Consider the following 22,721-nt stretch of genomic DNA (forward strand, 5'->3'; position numbering starts at 1 on the left):
ACTAAGCCACCAAGTGCCACCGTGCGTGCCGCTAGGTGAGCTGCCTCCCCCCCTTTGCCCTCTAGCTCCCCTAGCTCATGCTCTAACTAGCCCGTCGCCGTGCCGAGACTCTGGTCGCCGCGGTGTACCTCGCCGCCGTGGCCACCGCCGCCGTCACGCTCGCCCGAGCCCACCGCTGTACCCCTGGGGTTCCTAGGAGCCCAACGCGCCAGCGCACGCTCTCTCCCGTGCCTCCTAACGCCGTCCCCGTTGGGCGCCCGAACGCGCTGCCGCCTGCGCTCGTCGCCGGAGTGCCTCCGGTGACCAAATGGTCACGGGCCAGCGCCCGTTGTGTTCGCCGCCTCGCGTATAACTCGCCTGGCCTCCCCTTTCTTTCGCAAACACGGTGCCACGCCGTTTCCTCCCGCGCCCGACTCCGGCCGTCCGCCAATGAGCTCGCCGCGCTCAATTCCGGTCATCCCTGCCGCCACGATCACCACCGCTGGACGCGGCGCAGCCGTAGCTCTCGAACGCGCCCGAAAACTCGATGAACGGTGCCCTGTAGGTGGTTTCCGGCCACCTCCCGAGCCGCGCCGCCGCAGTTTGCCTCGCCGGCGACGTTCCGGCGCCGTCCGCCGACGTGGCTAGGCAGGCCCCCACCCCTGGGTCACTGCCAGTGGGCCATGGGGGCCCCGTTGACTGGACTGACCCAGTCAACGTGCTGACGGGGCAGCCCAGTGGCACTGGCATGCGGGGCCCATGCCATAAACAAATAAAATAAATAGATAATTGGCTAATTAATTAAATAAATTAATTAAAACCTAATCTCTCACTGACTACCGGGCCCCACCCACTAATTAGCCTATTTAGTTAGTTTTAAAAAACTCTGTTAGTACCCTGTCAATGACATGTGGGTCCCACTGGACCCATTCGTCTGGTTTGACTGGTCAACCGACCAGTTGACATGCTGACATCACTCTGATGTCATGCTGACGTCATCATTTACTATTCTGGATAATGTTGGATTTAAATAATTAATTAAATTCCTGAAAATGAGTTAAATCTTTAGAAAATCATATCTTCTAATCCGTAACTCGGATGAAAATACTTTCTACATGAAAGTTGCTCAGAACGACGAGACGAACCCGGATACGCAGCCCGTTCGTCCACCACACACCTCTAACATACCAAACACGTAACTTTCCCCCTCCGGTTCATCTGTCCGAAAACGCGAAACACCGGGAATACTTTCCCGGATGTTTCCCCCCTTCGTCGGTATCACCTACTATCGCGATTGGGCACACCTAGCATCGTTACTTGTCATGTCATGCATCGATATGCATTTGTTTGCATTGTATTCATTGTTTCTTCCCCCTCTTCTCTCCGGTAGACTACGAGACCGACGCTGCTGCTGCCCAGTTCGACTACGGAGTTGACGACCCCTCCTTCTTGCTAGAGCAACCAGGCAAGCCCCCCCTTGATCACCAGATATCGCCTATTCTACTCTATACTGCTTGCATTAGAGTAGTGTAGCATGTTACTGCTTTCCGTTAATCCTATTCTGATGCATAGCCTGTCATTGCTACTACAGTCATTGATACCTTACCCGCAATCCTAAATGCTTAGTATAGGATGCTAGTTTATCACCTTTGGCCCTACATTCTTGTCAGTCTGCCTTGCTATACTATAGGGCCGTGATCACTCGGGAGGTGATCACGGGTATATATTATACATACTTACATACTATACAGATGGTGACTAAAGTCGGGTCAGCTCGAAGAGTACCCGCGAGTGATTCACGGATTGGGGGCTGAAAGGACCTTTGTCCCGACGGCCCTCTGTGTGGATCTTTGTGGCGGAGCGACAGGGCAGGTTGAGACCACCTAGGAGACAGGTGGGCTGGCCCTATTCGGCGTTCGCGGATATTTAACACGCTTAACGAGATCTTGGTATTTGATCTGAGTTGGCTACGAGCCTATACGCACTAACCATCTACGCGGGAGTAGTTATGGGTATCCCGACGTCGTGGTATCAGCCGAAGCACTTCGTGACGTCAGCGACTGAGCGGCGCGCGCCGGGTTGGACTGCGTTAACGCAACTTCCTTTGTAATGAAGGTTGCTAGGTCTGCTCACCGGCCGCGTACGCAACGTGCAGGTGTGCTAAGGGCGATGGGCCCAGACCCCTGTGCGCTTAGGTTTAGACCGGCGTGCTGACCTCTCTGTTGTGCCTAGGTGGGGCTACGACGTGTTGATCTTCCGAGGCCGGGCATGACCCAGGAAAGTGTGTCCGGCCAAATGGGATCGAGCGTGTTGGGTTATGTGGTGCACCCCTGCAGGGAAGTTAATCTATTCGAATAGTCGTGATCTTTGGTAACAGGACGACTTGGAGTTGTACCTTGACCTTATGACAACTAGAACCGGATACTTAATAAAACACACCCTTCCAAGTGCTAGATATAACCAGTGGTCGCTCTCCCTCAGGGATATGAGGAGGGGATCGCCGGGTAGGATTATGCTATGCGATGCTACTGGAGATGCTACTTGGAGATGCTACTTGGAGATGCTACTTGGAGGACTTCAATCTACTCTCTTCTACGTGCTGCGAGACGGAGGCTGCCAGAAGCGTAGTCTTCGATAGGACTAGCTATCCCCCTTTTATTCTGGCATTCTGCAGTTCAGTCCACCGATATGGCCTCCTTACACATATACCCATGCATATGTAGTGTAGTTCCTTGCTTGCGAGTACTTTGGATGAGTACTCACGGTTGCTTTCTCCCCCCTTTTTCCCCCTTTTCTTTCTTTCTGGTTGTCGCAACCAGATGCTGGAGTCCAGGAGCCAGACGCCACCGTCGACGACGATCCCTACTACACCGGAGGTGCCTACTACTACGTGCAGCCCGCTGACGACGACCAGGAGTAGTTAGGAGGATCCCAGGCAGGAGGCCTGCGCCTCTTTCGATCTGTATCCCAGTTTGTGCTAGCCTTCTTAAGGCAAACTTGTTTAACTTATGTCTGTACTCGGATATTGTTGCTTCCACTGACTCGTCTATGATCGAGCACTTGTATTCGAGCCCTCGAGGCCCCTGGCTTGTATTATGATGCTTGTATGACTTATTTATGTTTTAGAGTTGTGTTGTGATATCTTCCCGTGAGTCCTTGATCTTGATCGTACACATTGCGTGCATGATTAGTGTACGATTGAATTGGGGGCGTCACAATCATGCTTTCATATTGATATTTATTGCATTATGGGCTGTTATTACACATTATATTAAAATACTTATGCCTTTTCTCTCTTATTTTACAAGGTTTACATGAAGAGGGAGAATGCTGGCAGCTGGAATTCTGGACTGGAAAAGGAGCAAATATTAGAGACCTATTCTGCATAACTCCAAAAGTCCTAAAACTTCACGGGAAATTATTTTGGAATATATAAAAAATATTGGGCGAAGAAAGCACCAGAGGGGGGACACTAGCCATCCACAAGGGTGGGGGGGGGAGCCCTACCCCCTGGGCGCACCCCCTACCTTATGGGCCCCCTGGTAGGCCTCCGGTGCCCATCTTCTGCTATATGGTGTGTTTTGACCTGAAAAAAATCAGAAGGAAGCTTTCGGGACAAAGCGCCGCCGTCTTGAGGCGGAACTTGGGCAGAACCAATCTAGGACTCCGGCGGAGCTGTTCTACCAGGGAAACTTCCCTCCTGGAGGTGGAAATCGAAACCATCGTCATCACCAACGATCCTCTCATCGAGAGGGGGTCAATCTCCATCAACATCTTCACCAGCACCATTTCCTCTCAAACCCTAGTTCATCTCTTGTATCCGATCTTTGTCTCAAAACCTCAGATTAGTACCCGTGGGTTGCTAGTAGTGTTGATTACTCCTTGTAGTTGATGCTAGTTGGTTTATTCGGTGGAAGATCATATGTTCAGATCCTTAATGCTATTAAATACTCATCTAATTATGAACATGAATATACTTTGTGAGTAGTTATGTTTGTTCCCGAGGACATGGGAGAAGTCTTGTTATAAGTAATCATGTGAAATTGGTATTCGTTCGATATTTTGATGAGATATTGTTGTCTCTCCTCTAGTGGTGTTATGTGAACGTCAACTACATGACACTTCACCATGATTTGGGCCTAGGGGAGAGCATTGGGAAGTAATAAGTAGATGATGGGTTGCTAGAGTGACAAAAGCTTAAACCCTAGTTTATGCATTGCTTCGTAAGGGGCTGATTTAGATCCATATATTTCATGTTATGGTTAGATTTATCTTAATTCTTCTTTCGTAGTTGCGGATGCTTGTGAGAGGAGTTAATCATAAGTGGGAGGCTTGTCCAAGGAAGGGCAACACCCAAACACCGGTCCACCCACATATCAAATTATCAAAGTAACGAACGCGAATCATATGAGCATGATGAAAACTAGCTCGACAGTAATTTCCATGTGTCCTCGGGAGTGCTTTGCTTTATATAAGAGTTCGTTCAAGCTTGTCCTTTGCTACAAAAAGGATCGGGCCACCTTGCTGCACCTTAGTTACTTTTGTTACTTGTTACTCGTTACGATATATCTTATCACACAACTATCTGTTACCGATAATTTCAGTGTTTGCAAAGAATACCTTGCTAAAAATTCCTTCTGCTCCTTGTTGGGTTTGACACTCTTACTTATCAGAAGGACTATGATAGATCCCCTATACTTGTGGGTCATCATCTTCTAACTTCATCCCGAAGTTTCTAGTGTCTCTTATGTCCAGAAAAAAAATCGTCAAAAAGTTTCGTGGCATTTGTACTTTGTTTGGTACTAATTTCCTGGAAAACCTAACACACGCAAAAAACAACAACTGGCACTTGACACTAAGTTAATAGGTTAGTCCCAAAAAATGATGTATAATTGCATATAAAACATCCAAGATTGATACTATAATAGCATGGAACAATAAAAAATTATAGATACGTTGGAGACGTATCAATCATTCCCAAGCTTAATTCCTGCTCGTCCTCGGGTAGGCAAATGTTTTTGATGTGGAATGCTACCTAACATGTTCATCATGTAATCTCTCTTTTGTGGCATGAATATTAAGATCTGAATGATTCAAAGCAATAGTCTATAATGTGACATAAAAAGAATAATAATAAGGCATACCAATAAACAATCATGCCTTTCAAAATATGATTGCTAAAAAACATTATCCCTACAAAATCATATAGACTTGTTATGCTCCATCTTCTTAACAAAATATAAATCATGCACTATCCCGGTGTTAGCCAAGCAATTGGTTCATACTTTTTAACGCGCTTCAACATTTTCAACCCTCGCGCAATACATGGGCGCAAGCCATGGATATAGCACTATGGGTGGTATAGAGTATGATGGTAGAGATAATATGGAGAAGACAAAAAAGGAAGTCTCACATTGACGAGGCTAATCAACGGGCTATGGAGATGCCCATCAATTGATGTCAATGCAAGGAGTAGGGATTGACATGCAACGGATGCACTAAGAGCTCGGAGATGTCAATGCAAGGAGTAGGGTTGGCTATGGAGATGCCCATCAATTGATGTCAATGCAAGTTATGAAAGCTCAAAAAGAAAACTAAGTGGGTGTGCATCCAACTTGCTCACTCATGAAGAGCTCGGGCATTTGAGGAAGTCCATCATTGAAATATACAACCCAAGTTCTATAATAAAAAATTCCCACTAGTTATATAAAAAATGAAATCATTGGAGATTCTCTATATGAAAAACATGGTGCTACTTGAAGCACAAGTGTGAAAAGTATAGTAAATGCCCCTTCTCCCTTTTTCTCTCTCTTTTTCTCTTTTTTTGTTGGGCTCTTTTTGGCCTCTTCTTTTATTTCCTTACATGGGACAATGCTCCAATAATGAATATGATGATCATCACACTTCTATTTACTTACAACTCAAAATTACAACTCAACACTAGAACAAAATATGATTTCATATGAATGCCTCTGCCGGTGTACCAGAATGTGCAATGATCTAGCGTAACATGTATAAAAAATGATGAATGGTGGCTAAGCCACAAATACTATGTCAGCTATATGATCATGCAAAGCAATGTGACAATGATGATGTGTGTCATAAAAACGAAACAGTGAAAGTTGCATGACAATATATTTCAGAATGACTATGGAGATGTTATAATAGGTAGGTATGGTGGCTGTTTTGAGGAAGATATAAGGAGGCTTATGTGTGATAGAGCATATCATATCACGGGGTTTGGATGCACCGGCGAAGTTTGCACCACATCTCAAGTCGTAAAGAACTCACATTAGTCGTAAAGAACTCACATACTTATTGCACGGTACCGAATTGGCGTGTGACACATATGCATGTAGTTTGGTAGTTATGTTCGGGGCTACTAGGATCCCGCCGTTACATGGAACACATCTCCCATAACAGTCAAATCGTGGACATGTCACCCCCCCTTCGAGTGCCTACTCGGGTGCGACGTGACACAAGGCTCTGGAGTCCCTATGCACTTGTGACTCGGTCCGTGGCACATTCGCACGGCATTCTCCTCTGACAAAGTATCCTTACTCACTGTTACACATCTAATTGTTTGGTCATATTGGCATGACCCACTGTTACTCACATGTCTCACTGTTATCGGGTTTCAATTCTACTGATATCCCCTCGTCCTTGAAAGAAGTCACAAAAGTATCGGTTGATACTTCACGATATTTATTCTCAATATGTATATCCGCGTTTCTAATAACGCAATCATAAGGCAAATTAATAAACAATATCTTCATTCGAAAATAAATATCTTCCCAAAAAACATCGCATCGATGCCTATATATACGGCGTCGGTTGGGATGTGTGCCCCGCCCTCGTGATTCTTTCCCTTTCGATTTGTCCCCTCCGTCGTCATTAGCTCTCCTGACGCCTTCTCCACTCCTAATCGCCATTACAATCCTCTTCCGCCGCCGCCGCCGCTTAGGTCTCGCCCCGTCCAAACCAAGCGATCCAGAACCACACCGCCGACCGTAACAAAAACAAGATCCGCCGCTAGGCCTACGACCAACATCGTCGGCGGATCTAGGCGACTCCATGGCCGGGGCCCCTGGACCACGCGGCACTGGCGTCCGCCGCGTACCATTGAGGCGCGTCGCGCAGTCAACTTCAAGTTCTTCTTGCCCTTGTTGCTGCGACAATTCTCACTGGGGGAGGAAGGACAAAAAAGGTACAATCTAATCGGAATCCAGTAAGTTTTGGTCGGCAGATGTAGATCAAAGTTTGGTAATTTGTTGAAGCGTTTGTGGAAAGTTTGGGATGGGCTTTCCCGGCGCATGGCTCAAAGCCCCCTTGGATGTGATCTGAAAGTCCAATTTGCCCCCTCCGGCTTTCTGGCCTCCGCCTCTGGTCGGTCCCCAAAATTGCCCAACAATCCGTGGTCCGCCGCACGGGCGCGCCGCATCTCGGGTCAGAAAAAGAGTACCTGGCCCTTTTTTTCCGGACGAGACTTGCCTGCTCCCCTCGCGTGTGCCCATCCGTGCTCCCGCGTACGTGGCTTAATTTGATTGGAATAAAATAAGGCCCGGCCCCACCCCCTTAAAATCAGGGGGATGATTAGATTAGAAAAAGAAAAGAAAAAAAAACAGACGTAGGATGAAGTGGGAGCACGGATGGGAGCATGGAGAAGGAGCAGGCAAGCCGGATCTTTTTTTTTCCCTCCTCCGCTCTGGAAATTCGTACCGGACCTCTGTGAGTGTGAGGAAGAACGGGACACATCGCACGCCTCATCCCTCGTCGCCGATATATATAAATTCCCCAATCCAAATATTCTCGTCACTTTCTTTCTCCCCCTCCCTGTCTCCTGTCTGCCCATTTCGTCGCGCCGCCGCCACCGCCGCCGCCGCCACAACACTTTCTCGGCTCGCCGTTGTGGCCAGCTGACGCAGGTAAAGGCCTAGGCCGCCCCTGGAGTCCACCGGATCGGCGCCCCCCCACCGCCCACCGGTCGCCGGCGCGCAGTTGCAACGCTTGCGGCGGATGCCCGTGGGGACTGGGGGTTAGGGTTCGAGGGTTAGGTTCCGACCTGTTTGGTCGGCGATTGCGGATTACGAGTCGTGAGTGAATTCTCCTTGGCTGATGGGAAGGCGTGCTAGGTTTTTTCCATCTGCTTTTAGATACGACCTGTCTATCTGTCAGTAAAATTCGGTGGCAGAGTGCCCCTGAACCGGGTTAATCTGGCTTTACCAGGAGCCTTGATGGTTCAGTACACGTTTGTTAGAGTTTTTCGTTTTGAGGTACTATTGGTGTTGGGTTCAGCCTGAATTCATAATTCTATTGTTTTGTTGCACAGTTGTAGCGAAGCTGAAGCTCGACCTCTTTGTCAAATCCTTGAAGTCTGGAGCCATGTTAGGTGATGCGTTGGGGGATGATGATCAGAGTGTGTCCGGTGATTCCATGTCTGAATGGCGGTCCTGTGACCAGGTCGACAATGGGAGCCCGTCGACGTCCCCTCCCTTCTGGGACACTGATGGCGAAGATGATGATCCTGGTGAGCAATAGACTTTCTTAGCCTCATATGCTTTTTCATTATTGTATAAGATAGGTAGGCATTTGTGGTAGTAATTTTTTCAGTGGTAACTGTGGCTACGTTTTCATTTAGCTGATGTTATTATCTCAGGGCCCTGTCCTTCAAATTTATTCGGGCGACATACTTGGAGAATTCAGAACTTCTCAAAGGAGAAGAAGAGAGAAATGAAAAGTGAACCATTTGAAGCTGGTGGTTTTAAGTGGTAGGTTCCTAATGGTTAATTAAAATAATGGTGTTATTATATTTCTCTTCCCCACTTCTTTTTGGGTCTGATGATGAACCAAGATTGAAATGTGTCTGGTTTATTATTCCTTTTTATGTCCTATCATGGATTCACAAGTATCATTGGACTTTCTTAACTTGAATATTGTTGATTGCTAGTATACAGTGCTTTCTGGCTCATGTTTTTTTCTTGACAGTGCTGTAACTAAGAGCCTGTTGCCTGTCAAATCTTTCATAATGGTGTTTAAACTCTAGTTCCCTCGTTGTTAGTGGGCTAGTCATTATTATATTGAGCATGGTGCTAGAATCTTCATTTTGATTGTACACATGCTTAATTGTTCACTGAGTCCTGAAAAGAAAGCTTTGAGTATCTGTAAGGAACCAGCTGTGTATAGTTAAAGCTTGTAATTACTGTTGATGTCTGATACAAAGAAGGTTGATCTATAGCTTGAATCTCTCTGTTGTGTTGAAAAGCTTTGTGTATCTCAATGGTTTCTGTTTGTTAAATTTCTTATGGTTGTGGTACATCTTTGCTAGCATTAGGCATGACACTGATTGATGTATAACATACTACCTTCCAGTGCAGCTATTTTAAAAGTGTTTTTCGTTGTGTTTCACCTCTTCCCAGCATTGAACTAAAACCATGACAAGTATTATGGAATGGAGGGAGTAGTAGACAATTTTTGCACTCCAAATTTTTTTCTTCTCTATTCTTGTAATTTTCATACTCGCAAGACCCTTTAGCCAGTTAGTGATGCAAAGTTTTAAACCAGCTTTATTCCCTTATGGCATGCTATATCATTATCATATGTTGATACCTTAGTATGCGATCTTTATTTTTTGTAGGTACATTCTAGTTTACCCTCAAGGGTGTGATGTCTCCAATCACTTGTCATTGTTTCTATGTGTTGCTGATCATGACAAACTCCTTCCAGGTTTGGTGTTATTGTTTTACCATGTCGCCTAAGTAATATTTTGTCCCCAAACTTATTTTTCAGTCACTGGCTTGATACTTTCAGGATGGAGCCAGTTTGCACAGTTCACCATAGCTGTTGGCAATCTCGACCCTAAGAAAGTTAAATATTCTGGTAAAGATTGATGGTGGTTTTTTCTCCATGGAGCTAATAACCAATTAGGGGTTAACTAAGTAATTTTGCAGACACCTTGCACAAATTCTGGAAGAAGGAGCATGATTGGGGATGGAAGAAGTTCATGGAGTTGTCAAAGATCCAAGATGGTTTTCTTGTTAATGATGTTCTCGAAATCATAGCCCAAGTTCAAGTTATTAGGTAGTATTGAATTTTCAGGATTGATGCTTCGAACAGTTTTTCCTACTTTGGCAGTACTGAAAGTCTTTAATTTGATTGTTCACACTGCACACTTGAGTTTAATTGTTTTTGTTAGCATTTGATGCTCTTCTAGATAATTAAACTTTTAATGTTATGTTGTGATCTTGTATGCCCTAATTTTATCCTGGTCCTGTTAGAGGTTGTAGTTGCATATTGCTCATGCATGCATGTAGAAACCTTGTTGGACTGTTTCTGATTGTAGTATCCAGAGTTACTTCTTATGTTCAGTCTGTCAAGTCACTTTGTATTGTTTAATATATGCCTACTATTATGTGGTCGGCCATTTGGATATACTGAGAATCGTACTCTAGCCATTGTCTCTAATTTTCTCAGCATTAATTGATCGCAAAACATTATGTAACTCCTTTCCTCTGTCTTTTTTATCAAATGGAGGGAGAAAGTGGACCGCCCATTTCGTTGCCTTGAGCGTCCTTATCGACGAGAATTACTCCGTGTCTATATGACAAATATAGAGCAAATTTACCGTCGCTTTGTTGAAGAACACAGAAGTAAACTTAGCAATCTCATTGAGGACAAAATGAGATGGTCCGGGTTAGTCAGTTACTTCTAGAATTTTATATGTTGTCATCTTGTGAATAGTTAAATATTTGTAACTTTAATTGCAATGCATTCTTCCTTGGTGTTGCAGTTTTTGTGCTTTCTGGCTTGCAATTGACACAAGCACAAGATATCGCATGTCCAGAGAGAAGAGTGACGTCATATTGAAAATAATTGTGAAGCATTTCTTCGTAGAGAAAGAAGTCACTTCAACACTAGTTATGGACTCCCTGCATACGGGGCTGAAGGCACTTGAGCACCAGTGCAGGGGAAAGAAAGGTAGAGGAAAATTAATGGACTTGGAGGAGTTATCTGCGCCTATGGTCCATGTTGACATGGACACATTTGCTTTAGCTGGTGATGTCCTAGCTTTGCTTGAGAGGGCAGCTTTAGAACCCTTGCCTTGTCAACCTCTATCTCCAAAGGATGACAAATGTTCCCAGAGCCGCACTAAGGTAGTATTGGTGTATTGATTTATTAGTGCAATTTTTAGGTTTTTACGGTAATTTAGGCCCCCCCTATACCTCCAACTATGAATTCTCCTATGACGCCGTTTTCCTATCCTTGGTATTTCTATTATTTGGCCGCAATGACATGGAATTAGCTTCTTTTAGCTCAGAATTTGTCTGCTATATCCTATGCTGTGATTCTTCCCTTGTTCCCCAGTCAACATGATTGTTTTTGTTAATTTTCAGACATCCTTTTGCATAATGAAGTTTCCCGTCCCCATCCGGAGTTTATTTTCTTGAATCTTCCATTTGCAATGGAGGTTCTTGGTTGAAACAGGCCGCAGAATTTTTAGATGAGCTATATCGATTCCAATTGTTCTTATATGGTCATTTGGTTTAGCTGGCCAGATAAGCTTATGCTGCAATCAGTGGAAAATGCACCACACTTGATATTGGTAGACAGTACCTAAGTGCAATTATCTGGTTATATTATTAAGCCGCCCAACCTGGTTTATCCGAATGAATGCATTTCTAAAGACTACCCCAGTATATTCCTATTTGTTTCTAGACTCATTAGTGTGCTAATTAGTTATATTATGTTTGGTGGTTGCAAGCGGTACTTTTATTTTCTGCAGTATAATTATTGTCATGCTGCTAATTTTTCATTGTTATCATCTTTGTAGGCTGGTAATTCTGGCGAAGTTAAAGTTTCAATTGAGCATGAAGAAAAGCGCCTAACTGAGTTTGGTCAGAAGATACTTGAAACATTTGTTCTGTCTCATATATTTAGGTAAAAGGTTTATCTATTTCCATCTTGTAACCTCCGCCTGATTAGGTTACTTGGTCGATATCATTACTTTGGACAACAATTTATTGCCTTTGCTATGTCTTCCTATGTGTGATTTGTTAGTACCATCATGTGTGCAGTCCTTGATCAACTCGATGATTTATGTGGTCCCTGCATTAAAGTTTTTACGTTGCTGAGTAACTATTAAATTGTTCAATGATTTCCTGCTGTTTAGCATTGAAACTGTACCTGTAAGTCATATCATTGCTGAGTAATCATGAAATTTTTGCTGCTATTTTGCATTGAGATATACCTCTAAAATCTTAGGAAAACTGAATAAATTATTTTTTACAGCAAATTTGAGCCTGTCCTTTAGTTCTGCTTAGAAATATAAGGATGTAGTCTCATATCTTTGATATTTGCACTAGATAACGTTGTGTGCTTTGCATCACTTCTGTTTTGTTTTTGTGTTAGTGGGATTGAGGTCGCTTATCAAGAAGCTGTCTCTTTGAAGAGGCAAGAAGAGCTTATTCGTGAAGAGGAAGAAGCTGGGCTCCTTGAAAGTGAGATGAAGGGGAAGCGCAACAATACCACTGAAAAGGAGAAGCGTGCAAAGAAAAAACAGGTCACACTCTTACTGTTGTTCAGCACACATCCCCTCTTTTTAATTCCTTGCATTGACACTGCTTCAAAAAAAAAACTTACATTGAATGGCCCATAGCAGGTAGCAGGGTGAGATAACGACAGCTTTTCTTTGGTTTTAGTTTACTTGAACAAGTTTGAACGGGAAGAATGCCCAACCACTTGACATATTGAAAGCAAATTTACTGTTGGATTCTTCGAATGATTATTCTTGTTTTTCACTATATTGTATCGTTTTGTTTTTGGTTGGCTTGCTGTTATGGTTATTTTCCAGTTAAGAGTTCCAAGCTTTGGTTGAGCTCGCATCTCTTCTCCCCTGTTACGAACGAGCGGCCAGTAGTGTTTCGTGCTGGGACTGATCCAAATTAACAAGATTTACGGGCTGGAATATGAAACAAAAACAAGTTGCCCCTATTTCTAAGTTGAAATTTGCTGCTTCCGTATGGCATTTTACTATTTTCCTTGTAAAAAGCATAAATCGTTGAATCGTCATTGTGAGCTAATGACCACATGCCTGTTCTAAGCACACACCTGAAATTCTGGCATCAATTTATGCATAATTGACAAATGTTAAACTTCTCTGTTGAGCCTAAACATGCATGGTCCAGTTTGACTAGTAACTCTTTATTTTGTTTAATTGATCATTTCATGCTAGTCTTATTTTCTTCTGAATTTACTTCCAGATTTTGTTGAGACATTCAAGCTGCAGAAGCTGTTCTTGTGAATACGTTACTAGGATAAGAATTAGTTGGATTTTGCCTCATCTCTTTACTTAGTTGGATTTTTCACTTGCATAATCTTGAATTACCTTTTCCAGGCCAAACAAAAAAAGAACAATCGGAAGGTTAAAGACAAGGATAGAGAGGAAAAATCTGATTCAAATTTTGCAGAGAAGGATCAAGATGAAAGCACAATTCATGATAGTGAGGATTCTAAGCAGGCAGGACAAGTAGCCATGAAAGTTGATACCTCCGAAGAAGGTGCTTCAGACATCTCAGACAATTTAGATGGGTCAGCTGAGGTATGTCAAACTGATGCAGGTGACAAAATTTCACAACCTGTGAATGGGGTGAATGATGTTGGTGTTGAGATGAAAAATGTGCATACTGGGAAGAACTCTACCGTGGAGCACAAGCCACTGCCGTGTTTATCAGAATCTGCTACTATGAACATTATGCAAGGCAAAAAAAATAACTTGCTAGACAGTTCTAGTCAGAAATCACTTCATAGGTTGGTTAGCACTATCTCAAGTTTTATCGCTTCTCTTAGCATGGCATTCGCAGCGTCTTTAATTGAATCTATGTACAGAGGGAAAACTCCACGGACGAGGGTCATAAGCAGCAAGAACGTTCCCAAAGATGAGGATGATCTCCCCTCTAGCACTACTGGTGGTTCAGACCGCAATACATCTGGCTGTGGACCAGCACCAAAGCCTGACCAGGAGACTGTTCTAACCACCTTAAAAGATAGGCTTCGGAAGCTTGGGCAACGCCTACATGAGGTCAGAATAGTTTTCATTAAGCAGTATTGGGCATTACTTTCTTACCAGTTTTTTAGTAGTCATTGACTAATCCTAGTTGTGCAAATGGTCATCTTAATCATTTGATAATTATCCTTAGTTTTGTACTAAACATATGGCTTATCATTAGTTCGTACTCCCTCCGTTTCTAAATACAAGCCCCTTTAGAGATTTCAATATGGACTACATACGGATGTATATAGACATATTTTAGAGTGTAGATTCACTCATTTTGCTCCGTATGTAGTCCATATTGGAATCTCTAAAAGGTCTTATATTTAGGAACGCAGGGAGTAGTTTTTTTTTTTTTAATCTGGAGGCTATTGATAGTAGCTTAATGTTTGCACGGTATGATTTTGTAAAAATTGGCAACATGTTTTGCTATAAGTATTGTATCGGAGTTTGAATGGTTACACAATTAAATTGCAGTAACATTCACCAGACAGCTATTCCTAGTACTCCTATATAGCTAAGCCTGTGCTTTGCTACGATTAACAAAATTAATAATGATCACATTAAAAAATTATTTTTGGCTTAGTGTCATGCTCTGCGTTTGTGCTCCCTGTCATCTCCATTTTTTAGAGATTTTCTGGGAGTTGGTTGAGTTAGTTTCTTTGGGTGCTAAATTGTATTTTAGTTAGTTAATTTATTATATTTTGTTTGAGATTTTTAGTAACTGGGAGGTCGAAGGCGTGACGAACAGCATGACACCAGTTCCCATTTATAAGATACAGTAAAGATCATGGATATGTTTTAGCTAGGCTTGTATTACTCTTGGAATTTCTCCTCTTTTCTTTATACGAATGATCGCATGAACTGTGGGCAAAATCTTTGAATAAAAAATAGCCAGTTTGCATGTTAGTTCATGTCACCAAATAAAAATCCAAAATCTCTTATAAGACAACTAATTTGCTCAACAAACTTTGTCCTTTTTCATACTATTTACATTTAGTGGAAGTTCTGCATGTGGGTAAATGTAAACGATTTCAAAACACAAGTCATCTAATTTTGCAGTCCTTTTTGAGGGAGTACTTATTGGGATTCACTTCTTGAGTCAGAATTTTGTTTGAGATCTTTCTAGTCATTTCATAGTAAAATTCCAATATATTTAACCATTGGTTCCTATGTAACACTTCAATGAGTTGTTTCTTTACTTTGTTTTTGTACTGCAAAAGGTTGATAAGCCTGTTTCCATTTATGCATGTTTCAGAAGGAAAATGAGGGCAGGAAACTAGAGGGACATTTGGAAAAGAAAGCAGCAGCTGAGGCAGTGTCCTCATCATCCTCATCCAGTTCTTTGGATAAGACTCCTAATGTTGTGAACAGACCAGAGCAACCTTCCGTGACTAGTCCTGATGCAAGTATGTATGCACCACCTCATTCTCAACCTGTAATCACCAATGGTGCTAACGGAGCCATTCCAGCAACGCCCAAAACCACCGTAAGCACAAAATCTGGACCTGCTGTTGCTCCAAGTAAGGTCAAACCAGCTTTGAATCTGAAAATAGATAGAGCTACTTCAGTCACCCCAAGATCGCTGCCAGTTGATAAAGCTGCTACACTTCCTTCAACCTTGTCGCTAGCAAACAAAGCTATTCCAGTTCCCCCCCAATCGTCTACACCATGGGTTGCTAAGGCCGCAAAAGGTATTCCAGCCCCCCCAAAACCATCTGCACAGTCTAATAAGGTTACTAAAGCTGCTCCAGTTCCCCTGAAGTCACCTACACCACAGGTTGAAAAAGTTGCTAAAGCTATTCCAGCTCTGTCAAAATCACCTGCACCTCAGGTTAATAAGGTCGCGCCACCTAATGCAGCACCACGACAGTTGCCTTCGGTGTCTTATTCAGAAGCTCGAAAAAGTGCAGTTCCCAAAAAGATTGTTGGCACTTCTGTTCCGCGAACTTCTACTGCAGTATCAAGGCCTTCAAGTGCTCCTCTGTTCCAGGCACCAAGGTCAACTTTGCCACCCATACCCGGAGCTCAAGTTCCCCCATCACAGTCACGTTCGTTGACTGCATCTAGACGATCCAGCAACGAGCCCTCTGCTCCTGTGCCAAGTTACGTACCGCAGTCCTACCGAAATGCCATCATCGGTAAGGGTAGTCTTGATACTACCTTGTCAAGTTCTGATAAGGTAACCTCTCCAGGCCAAAGCAATGCGATTTCGCAGCCACTATCAGCATATGCATTGGGAACATCTGCCATGTTGCCTCCTGTTGGAAGGAATGGCCAGTTACCCGGTAATCAAGGATTCATGTCTGGGCAGGGCAATTTGGATACCCTTGATAGCTGGCACCCATGGAAAGGTATCAGTGATGCTAAAGAACACATGCTGAGGGATGATACTACATACCAACAGATGACCAATGGTGATGCGCGCATACTCCCATGGAGTGACAATTCTTATCAGCAAGCAAGCAACAGTGGAACAGAAGAACAAGGCAGATTTGGGGGAATTCAACATAGGCAGTTCCAGAATGAGATTCCTACAAATTTTGACTCACACCAGCTGCAGGGTTCAGTGGGGGAGGAATTCCCGCATCTTGGCATCATCAATGACTTACTTGAGGAGGAACAAAGCAATGTGAGCATGGCAGAGCCTCCTATCCATGAATACCATCCATTCGGCTTGCCATTTTCTCCGGGAGGCAACTTCACAGAGGCTGACATGACTTCGTCAAGTAGTTCTGGCCAGTTGAACTTGAACGGCCATTACTATGACAGGCTGAATGCTCTACACAGGCTGGGAGAGGGGCAATTTTCCACATTGGGTGCTTATTCCAATGGAATGGCCGACTCCTTTTCATCCAAGCCTTGGCTGTATAGCTATCCTAATCCAATGGTGAATCCTGGAGTTAACGGGTTTTCGCAGCAGATGGGGGACTACACCAATTATGCAAGTGGGAGAACGAATGAGGAATACATGTATCGCCGTGCCAACGGTCAATGGTGATGCTTGTTTTACACCAATTTCCATAATGAATCTGCTTGTAAGTTGTAACCGAACATGGTGCAGGTCCAAGGTCTGCTCAACCGTAACTTCTCATTCTCCTTCTCATTCCAAAAGGAGAGAAGAAAAAAGGATACATTATGTAAAGTGTTGCAGTTTAGTCTATTAACTGATTGTTAGAGTGCTTATATGTTTCTTCCCTTATTCTCTGTTTTGCTTTGTTCTGTCTTACTGTTATATGACTGCAGCTAACGAATCGAACATGGGGTTTTGTCGCCGACAGAGAGCTGTTAGGAACCAAGGTAATAAGTGATGTGATTTTGCAGCACCTGCACATCTTTGGTAGGATGCCAGGATCATGGAACTTAGACAGAATTGTAGATACTATAGAAGTCACAAGTCTCAACCAGGTTACACACACACACACACACACACACACACACACTTCCTGTTCAGTACCAAGTACTGATCACTTGTTTATAACAAAATCAGTAGGCCACTTGGTATGTTGTTACCCACTACTATGTCCATATCCAAGACAAACTGACTCGTCTCACAAAGAAAAGAAAAGAAACACATGCCAGTATACTTGCCAAGTTCTTTTGTGTAAAATCTCCCTCAATAGCCAAAAACAAAGTTCCTAGATGTAGCAACCTAAAAACTATTTCTTTTCTTTTGGAGCACAAAAATATACAATGTACAAGTTGGGTGGGAATCTGATGCACGAAGAGGTTTTGTGTGAAGAGCTAAAATCCACAATGCTATTTGCTCTCAATGGCAATAGCTCGGAGTTCTCTGAGGTTGCAGGCAATTTCCCTTATGAATTGCGCGCCTTCTTTTCCATTCTTAAGGGAGTTTATGCTGTGCTCGAGGAAATCCCGGTCTCCTTCTAGAGTCTTCAATCTTTTATTCAAGCTCGAGATTTCCTCTTGGAATGTGGATAGGTCAGCTTCCCCATCCATTCTAGAAGATTGACCTTCCTTAGCCAAGAGAATGGACTCTTGTGTCTCCTCTGTAGCATCTGAATTTGATAAATCTGTAGAAGTATCGTTGTTGGAGTACAAGTGAAGCTTCTTCTCCAGCTTCCTCAAACTTTCTGATATGTATGCCCTCTCATCTTCAAGCAAAGCTGCAGTGCTATTTTGTTCTTCAAAGGGGAGCTGATCATCTTGTTCCTTTATTGGCCCTCCACCTCCAGGTTGTGTCCTGCACTTTTGAAGCTCGGCTTCCAATTCCTGTATTTGATGTTCTCTCTGAGCAAGCAGCTCGTTAGCTTCAGCAAGCGCTTCGCCATCGTACTCTGCTTGCTCCTCCATCATCCTCTGGTAATGAGAGGCTTCCATCTGCATTGCAGCCTTCTCATCCTGCAGCCTGGTGATCATGGCCAGTGCTTGGTTTGCAGCGATCGCCGCGGCGTTCCTCTCTTCTTCCAGCTCCCTGCAGAGGAGGTGTATCGACCTCCGGTCTAGATCAATCTGTCGTCTCAGCCGGTCGATGGTGCTCTCACCTTCCATCTCGCTAACAATGCTTCCGTCCAGCGATTCCAGACCAGAAACATTTCTCTCGAGCGAGATCCTTCTTGTTATGTTCTGCAGTATCAAATCATCACCACGCCCATACGCTCGTGGGCTAGGGCCTGGGTCAAGCCAAGTTGCCTCGAGCCCCCTGGAAGCTGAAAGCTGTGATAGCAGTAGCCTCAGTTCTCCATTTACACTAGCTGAAGAGCCCTTTCCAAGAATCACATCGGTCAAGGTTGGGGATGGGAAACCACTCCTCATGCCAATGGCGAGATTGTAGGCCTCGTTCATGCTGATCTGAGTGCTAAGAGATGGTCTCCTTTCACCAACCGTTTCAATTGTCTGGGGATGTTCCTCAATGGCATCAAGACCCTGAGATACCTCACCATTTGATCTGACAGCAACTGGTGGAATATGAGTCTCTTTAGCATCTGATCAAAATGGTTAAATATAAGGACCACATTTAAAATACTGTGCTGGATGGAAGGTACAAACGAACAAACCTTTTGCTAACAAATCTTTGGAAGTTGAACTGGAAGGATCATGTGATGTCAGTCCATCTATTCCGGTATCACCAGTCCATTCAGCTTTTTTAGGATTATCTTCAACTTCAGCAAGAGTTTCTGAATCGGCACTAACCTGTGAAACGGGGACATCCCTGAAATTATCTGAAAGAGAGTAGAAATGAATCCCGAGATTCAGTTAATATAGATACGTGGATGCTACAGTGGAGAAAGAGAGACAAAACTAAGAAACCTTTCGGATATGTATCTTCTGAAGCAACATAATGATAGTCCTTGGGTACTGGTTCACTTGTAACTGGATTATTAGCCAATGTGCTTCTCTGGTGAAATACGTCACTTGATATCGCAGTGATTTCTGTCCCCTGAGCTTCTTCTGGATCATATTAACAATTATTTGTTGTGTCATGGTGGTTCGATGAATAGAAACAAAATGTCCTTCATTTGGTTATGAATTATTATCAGGATACCATACCTTTTATATTTTTATCCGCTGCAACAGCATAGTGTTGTTCGAGTATTGTGAATTGAGATGTATATGGATCGATGCTGCTGTCATTCGTCCTCTGACATGATTCAGTTTCACAAATAATCTTAGGTAACTCATCAACTGATGCAACTGGAATTTGGGGAACAGTGGCATCTGCACAATTATCCATGCAATTATAGGATCTGTCAACATAAAAAAAAGTGGAAATAGTGGAAGTTATCCAGGTTGGGAAATATGATTTACCTTCTAAAGATAACTCTTCAATGGCAATTAGAGGGCCATGCTGTGATGCTCGTCTTCTGGACGAGATGTCCTCTGCTTCCATTTGGCTCCCACTAATCACACTGTCAGGGTCATAATTCCGAACATGATCTGCCGAACATGCATCACCGGAGTCAGTCACTTTTTGTTCTTCCTGAACATTCATTTCAGATGGCTTGGCCACCGCAGGGGATGGAACACCTGGTATCTCAAAAACTGCATCTTCTTGAAAGTCTCTATTTTCCATATCATAGGCTTCATGAGGGTGAGAATCTCTGCCATCATCAGCACAAGGAACCTCAACCTCGGAGTCAGATGTCATCTGTAGAGCACTGTATCTCTCATGATATGTATGATCACTCTGGTGGTAAATGTCTTTGGTTTCAATTGATTCGTCCAGTTGCCATGATACAGGATAATCCGTGCAAATCTTTGGTGACTTGGCATATTGGAGCTCTCCACTCTTCTGAGAAAACAGCGATACACTCCGTTGTTCAAAATGTTGTGCACAACATGAACAAATTCTAGTAAGAGGAGAATGTAACACACCATCACCCCCCTGAGTACCGTTGAGTACATTGACATCCACGGTGGGCTCACCTGTGTTGTCATTGTTGTTTGGTGTCACTTTTGGAGCAAGTGAGCTACTGCTGCATCCATCACACATACTTTCCGCGCCCACAAGTTTCTGGTGGAGGCGGCAGAAGGCCAAAGATGAGAGCTCTGACTTGTGAGTTTTGCAGATCAATTCCCTGTAGAAGCACGGTTCCTCGTTACCGAGGACATGATCTAGCCTCGAGCAGAACGGACAAGGTACCGGTAGTTTGCAGAGACGGGCAAATCTGGTGATGTGGAAGGAGTAAACTGCGTCGATGAATAGCAGAAGCATCAAGATCCACTCGAGCAATGCCGAGGACAGTGCGACGGGCAATCGCCGCAGGACTGTCATCCTTGTTCCCATTGTCCAACAGTATACTCGAATCTTCACGACAGTTGGTCCAACACGCTGTTTAGATGGTCAGAGGTGGTTGGTGTTGAAGCAGGATCGCTACAAGAAGTCAAAGCAAAGGTTAGTAATCAGCAAAGTGGGAATTTACTTCAGTGTTACAGTTATTCCGCTTGGTGATAAAAGTAACAAGACTTCATTGAAGCTGTAACCTGTAACCTAGAGACATCAGAATTCGGTACGATAAAGCCTTTGCCTTATCATTGAGAAGATGAACGGGAAAATAATGATGGTAGTGTCATTGCAGCGATATAGGCAGGATTGGTGAAGTATAAAGCCAGTCTTAGCTGGAGGGAGAGACCGAATGCCAGGTTGGAAAAGCAATTGATAGCAGCAAGTGTCGGGCACCCACTAGGCAACTACAGTGGCTAATTGGCAATCGCAGATACACTAGACCAAGAATAAATTACGCAGGACAGATGATCCTTGTAGTGAGCTGAAACTTGCTGAGAGCTGAGCAACTAAACTCCGGCAATAACACACCATACTCCGGCAACGAAATCCACTTGGCATAATGGGATTCTAACAGTGATACCAACTTTTCCTCAAAGCTGTGGGTGAAATCCTACCGTCTCAGCTCCCAAATCCCCAATAGAAAATAACTACCAGGAATCTAGGATGCGTACAGAATCAAAGCAAATAAGCCACGAGCTTAAAACTAAGAATAAAAGGAACAACACGGTAAGCAAGAGTTGCTTCCTTGCAAGGCACAGTCCCAGGAAGCAAACTAAGCTCAAATCACGGGTCAGCCACAGAAGGAAATCACAGGAGGAGCAGAGATAGAATTAGAACCTCGCCTGTCGATCCAAGCCGATAATCAGCACGCCGTGAGAGATCCCGATCTGCGACGATGGCCGGAGCAGAGCCAAAAAGGAAGGGGGTGGCGGGCGGGCGGCTGGCTTAAGGCTAAGCAGAGCAGCATCAGGAGGAGGAGCAAAATGATGAGGCGGAAAGGTGGCAGGGAGATATATTCTCCCCACCGCCGAAACGAGCCAAAACCGAAAGCGGGGGCAAGTGGGCGGTGGCCGGTGGCGAGGCCACGACGGGGCGGCGTACCGAAAGGGGGAAAGCCGGACAGCGACGCGGCGCGGTCAGACGAGGGCTGCCCAGCCGAAAGGCGTGCGGTGGTTGAGCTCTTCTGTCTCTTGGTTTTAGTTGGTTTAGTGGTCACTGCTGCTGACTGCTGCTGAGTAGATTAGCGCTAACGGGGGTTGTTCAGAGGGTGCTTGGATGCAGGAGACTATTTTTAGTCTGACTAAAAAAAGTCTATTTTAGAGGCTAAAGTTTCAAGCACCCCTCAGTAAAGAAAGGTTAGGACTAGTCTTGAGGCTAAAATTTTTTAGTCACAGAAAACCTACTAAAATATGTATTAGTCCTCTCTCTCCTCATTTAATTCCTCTCCTTTAACACATGCGAGTTCTGGATTGGAGGGTTTGGAGGATAATAAATGTTTAATAACTTGATTTTAGTCTTTTAGTATTTGGATCCAAGCATGGATGAGGCTAGCAAATTTTAGTCCCATTACTTTTAGTCATGAGACTAAAACGTATCTAAGCATCCTCTTAGGCTGCTCCGCGGAGAATGACGTCTTGATGTGAACGGAGGAATCATATCAATAATGGTGGACTGGAAAGGATGATGGCGGTATTAATTGGGAGTCTGACTCTTCACGCCTCGGGGAGTTTGGCCCGGTCTTCAAGCTATCAAAGCTAGAGAAGAATGAAATTCGCAGGCCAGGCGCGTGCATCTAAGAAACATCTACAGAGCGATCGATTTGCTTCGTGATCTAAACGTATGTTTTCATGGAAATTGGCTGAAAAATGGATGAAATTTCTTAATATTTAATCTGTACAAATACTTTCACGGTCCATTATTATACGCTACCCAGTGGCGAATCCCGGACGA

At 44.0% G+C, this 22,721-nt stretch overlaps 2 protein-coding genes across 6 annotated transcripts; one reads left to right on the forward strand and one right to left on the reverse strand.

Annotated features, from left to right (window-relative positions):
- Positions 1-7,038: 7,038 nt before the first annotated feature.
- Positions 7,039-17,217, forward strand: LOC123070953 (TNF receptor-associated factor homolog 1b). Of its 3 annotated transcripts, none has more exons than XM_044494371.1 (13): positions 7,039-7,186; positions 8,309-8,506; positions 8,636-8,747; positions 9,614-9,702; positions 9,787-9,855; positions 9,927-10,056; positions 10,510-10,668; positions 10,766-11,129; positions 11,807-11,913; positions 12,385-12,535; positions 13,370-13,782; positions 13,861-14,053; positions 15,282-17,217. In XM_044494371.1, exons 1-13 carry the CDS (start codon positions 7,054-7,056, stop codon positions 17,022-17,024), a joined length of 3,861 nt encoding a protein of 1,286 aa, XP_044350306.1. In that variant the 5' UTR covers positions 7,039-7,053; the 3' UTR covers positions 17,025-17,217. The 3 variants fall into 3 exon arrangements, with proteins under 3 accessions (XP_044350306.1, XP_044350307.1, XP_044350308.1); XM_044494372.1 differs by lacking the exon at positions 7,039-7,186 and adding an exon at positions 7,702-7,904; XM_044494373.1 differs by lacking the exon at positions 7,039-7,186 and adding an exon at positions 7,901-8,072.
- Positions 17,218-17,386: 169 nt separating this feature from the next.
- LOC123070954 (myosin-binding protein 1) lies at positions 17,387-21,923 on the reverse strand. 3 transcript variants are annotated; one of them, XM_044494375.1, is made up of 6 exons: positions 21,609-21,923; positions 19,793-20,858; positions 19,535-19,702; positions 19,295-19,432; positions 19,042-19,206; positions 17,387-18,969 (listed from the first exon to the last, which is right to left on the reverse strand). In XM_044494375.1, the coding sequence occupies exons 2-6, from the start codon at positions 20,769-20,771 to the stop codon at positions 17,783-17,785; spliced, it is 2,637 nt and encodes an 878-aa protein (XP_044350310.1). In that variant the 5' UTR covers positions 20,772-20,858; positions 21,609-21,923; the 3' UTR covers positions 17,387-17,782. The 3 variants fall into 3 exon arrangements, with proteins under 3 accessions (XP_044350310.1, XP_044350311.1, XP_044350309.1); XM_044494376.1 differs by having other exon boundaries at positions 17,387-18,942; positions 19,295-19,435; positions 21,609-21,922; XM_044494374.1 differs by having other exon boundaries at positions 19,295-19,435; positions 21,609-21,920.
- Between the last annotated feature and the right edge of the window lie 798 nt (positions 21,924-22,721).

The sequence above is a fragment of the Triticum aestivum genome, chromosome 3B, assembly GCF_018294505.1.
Source record: "Triticum aestivum cultivar Chinese Spring chromosome 3B, IWGSC CS RefSeq v2.1, whole genome shotgun sequence".
Taxonomy (NCBI): domain Eukaryota; kingdom Viridiplantae; phylum Streptophyta; class Magnoliopsida; order Poales; family Poaceae; genus Triticum; species Triticum aestivum.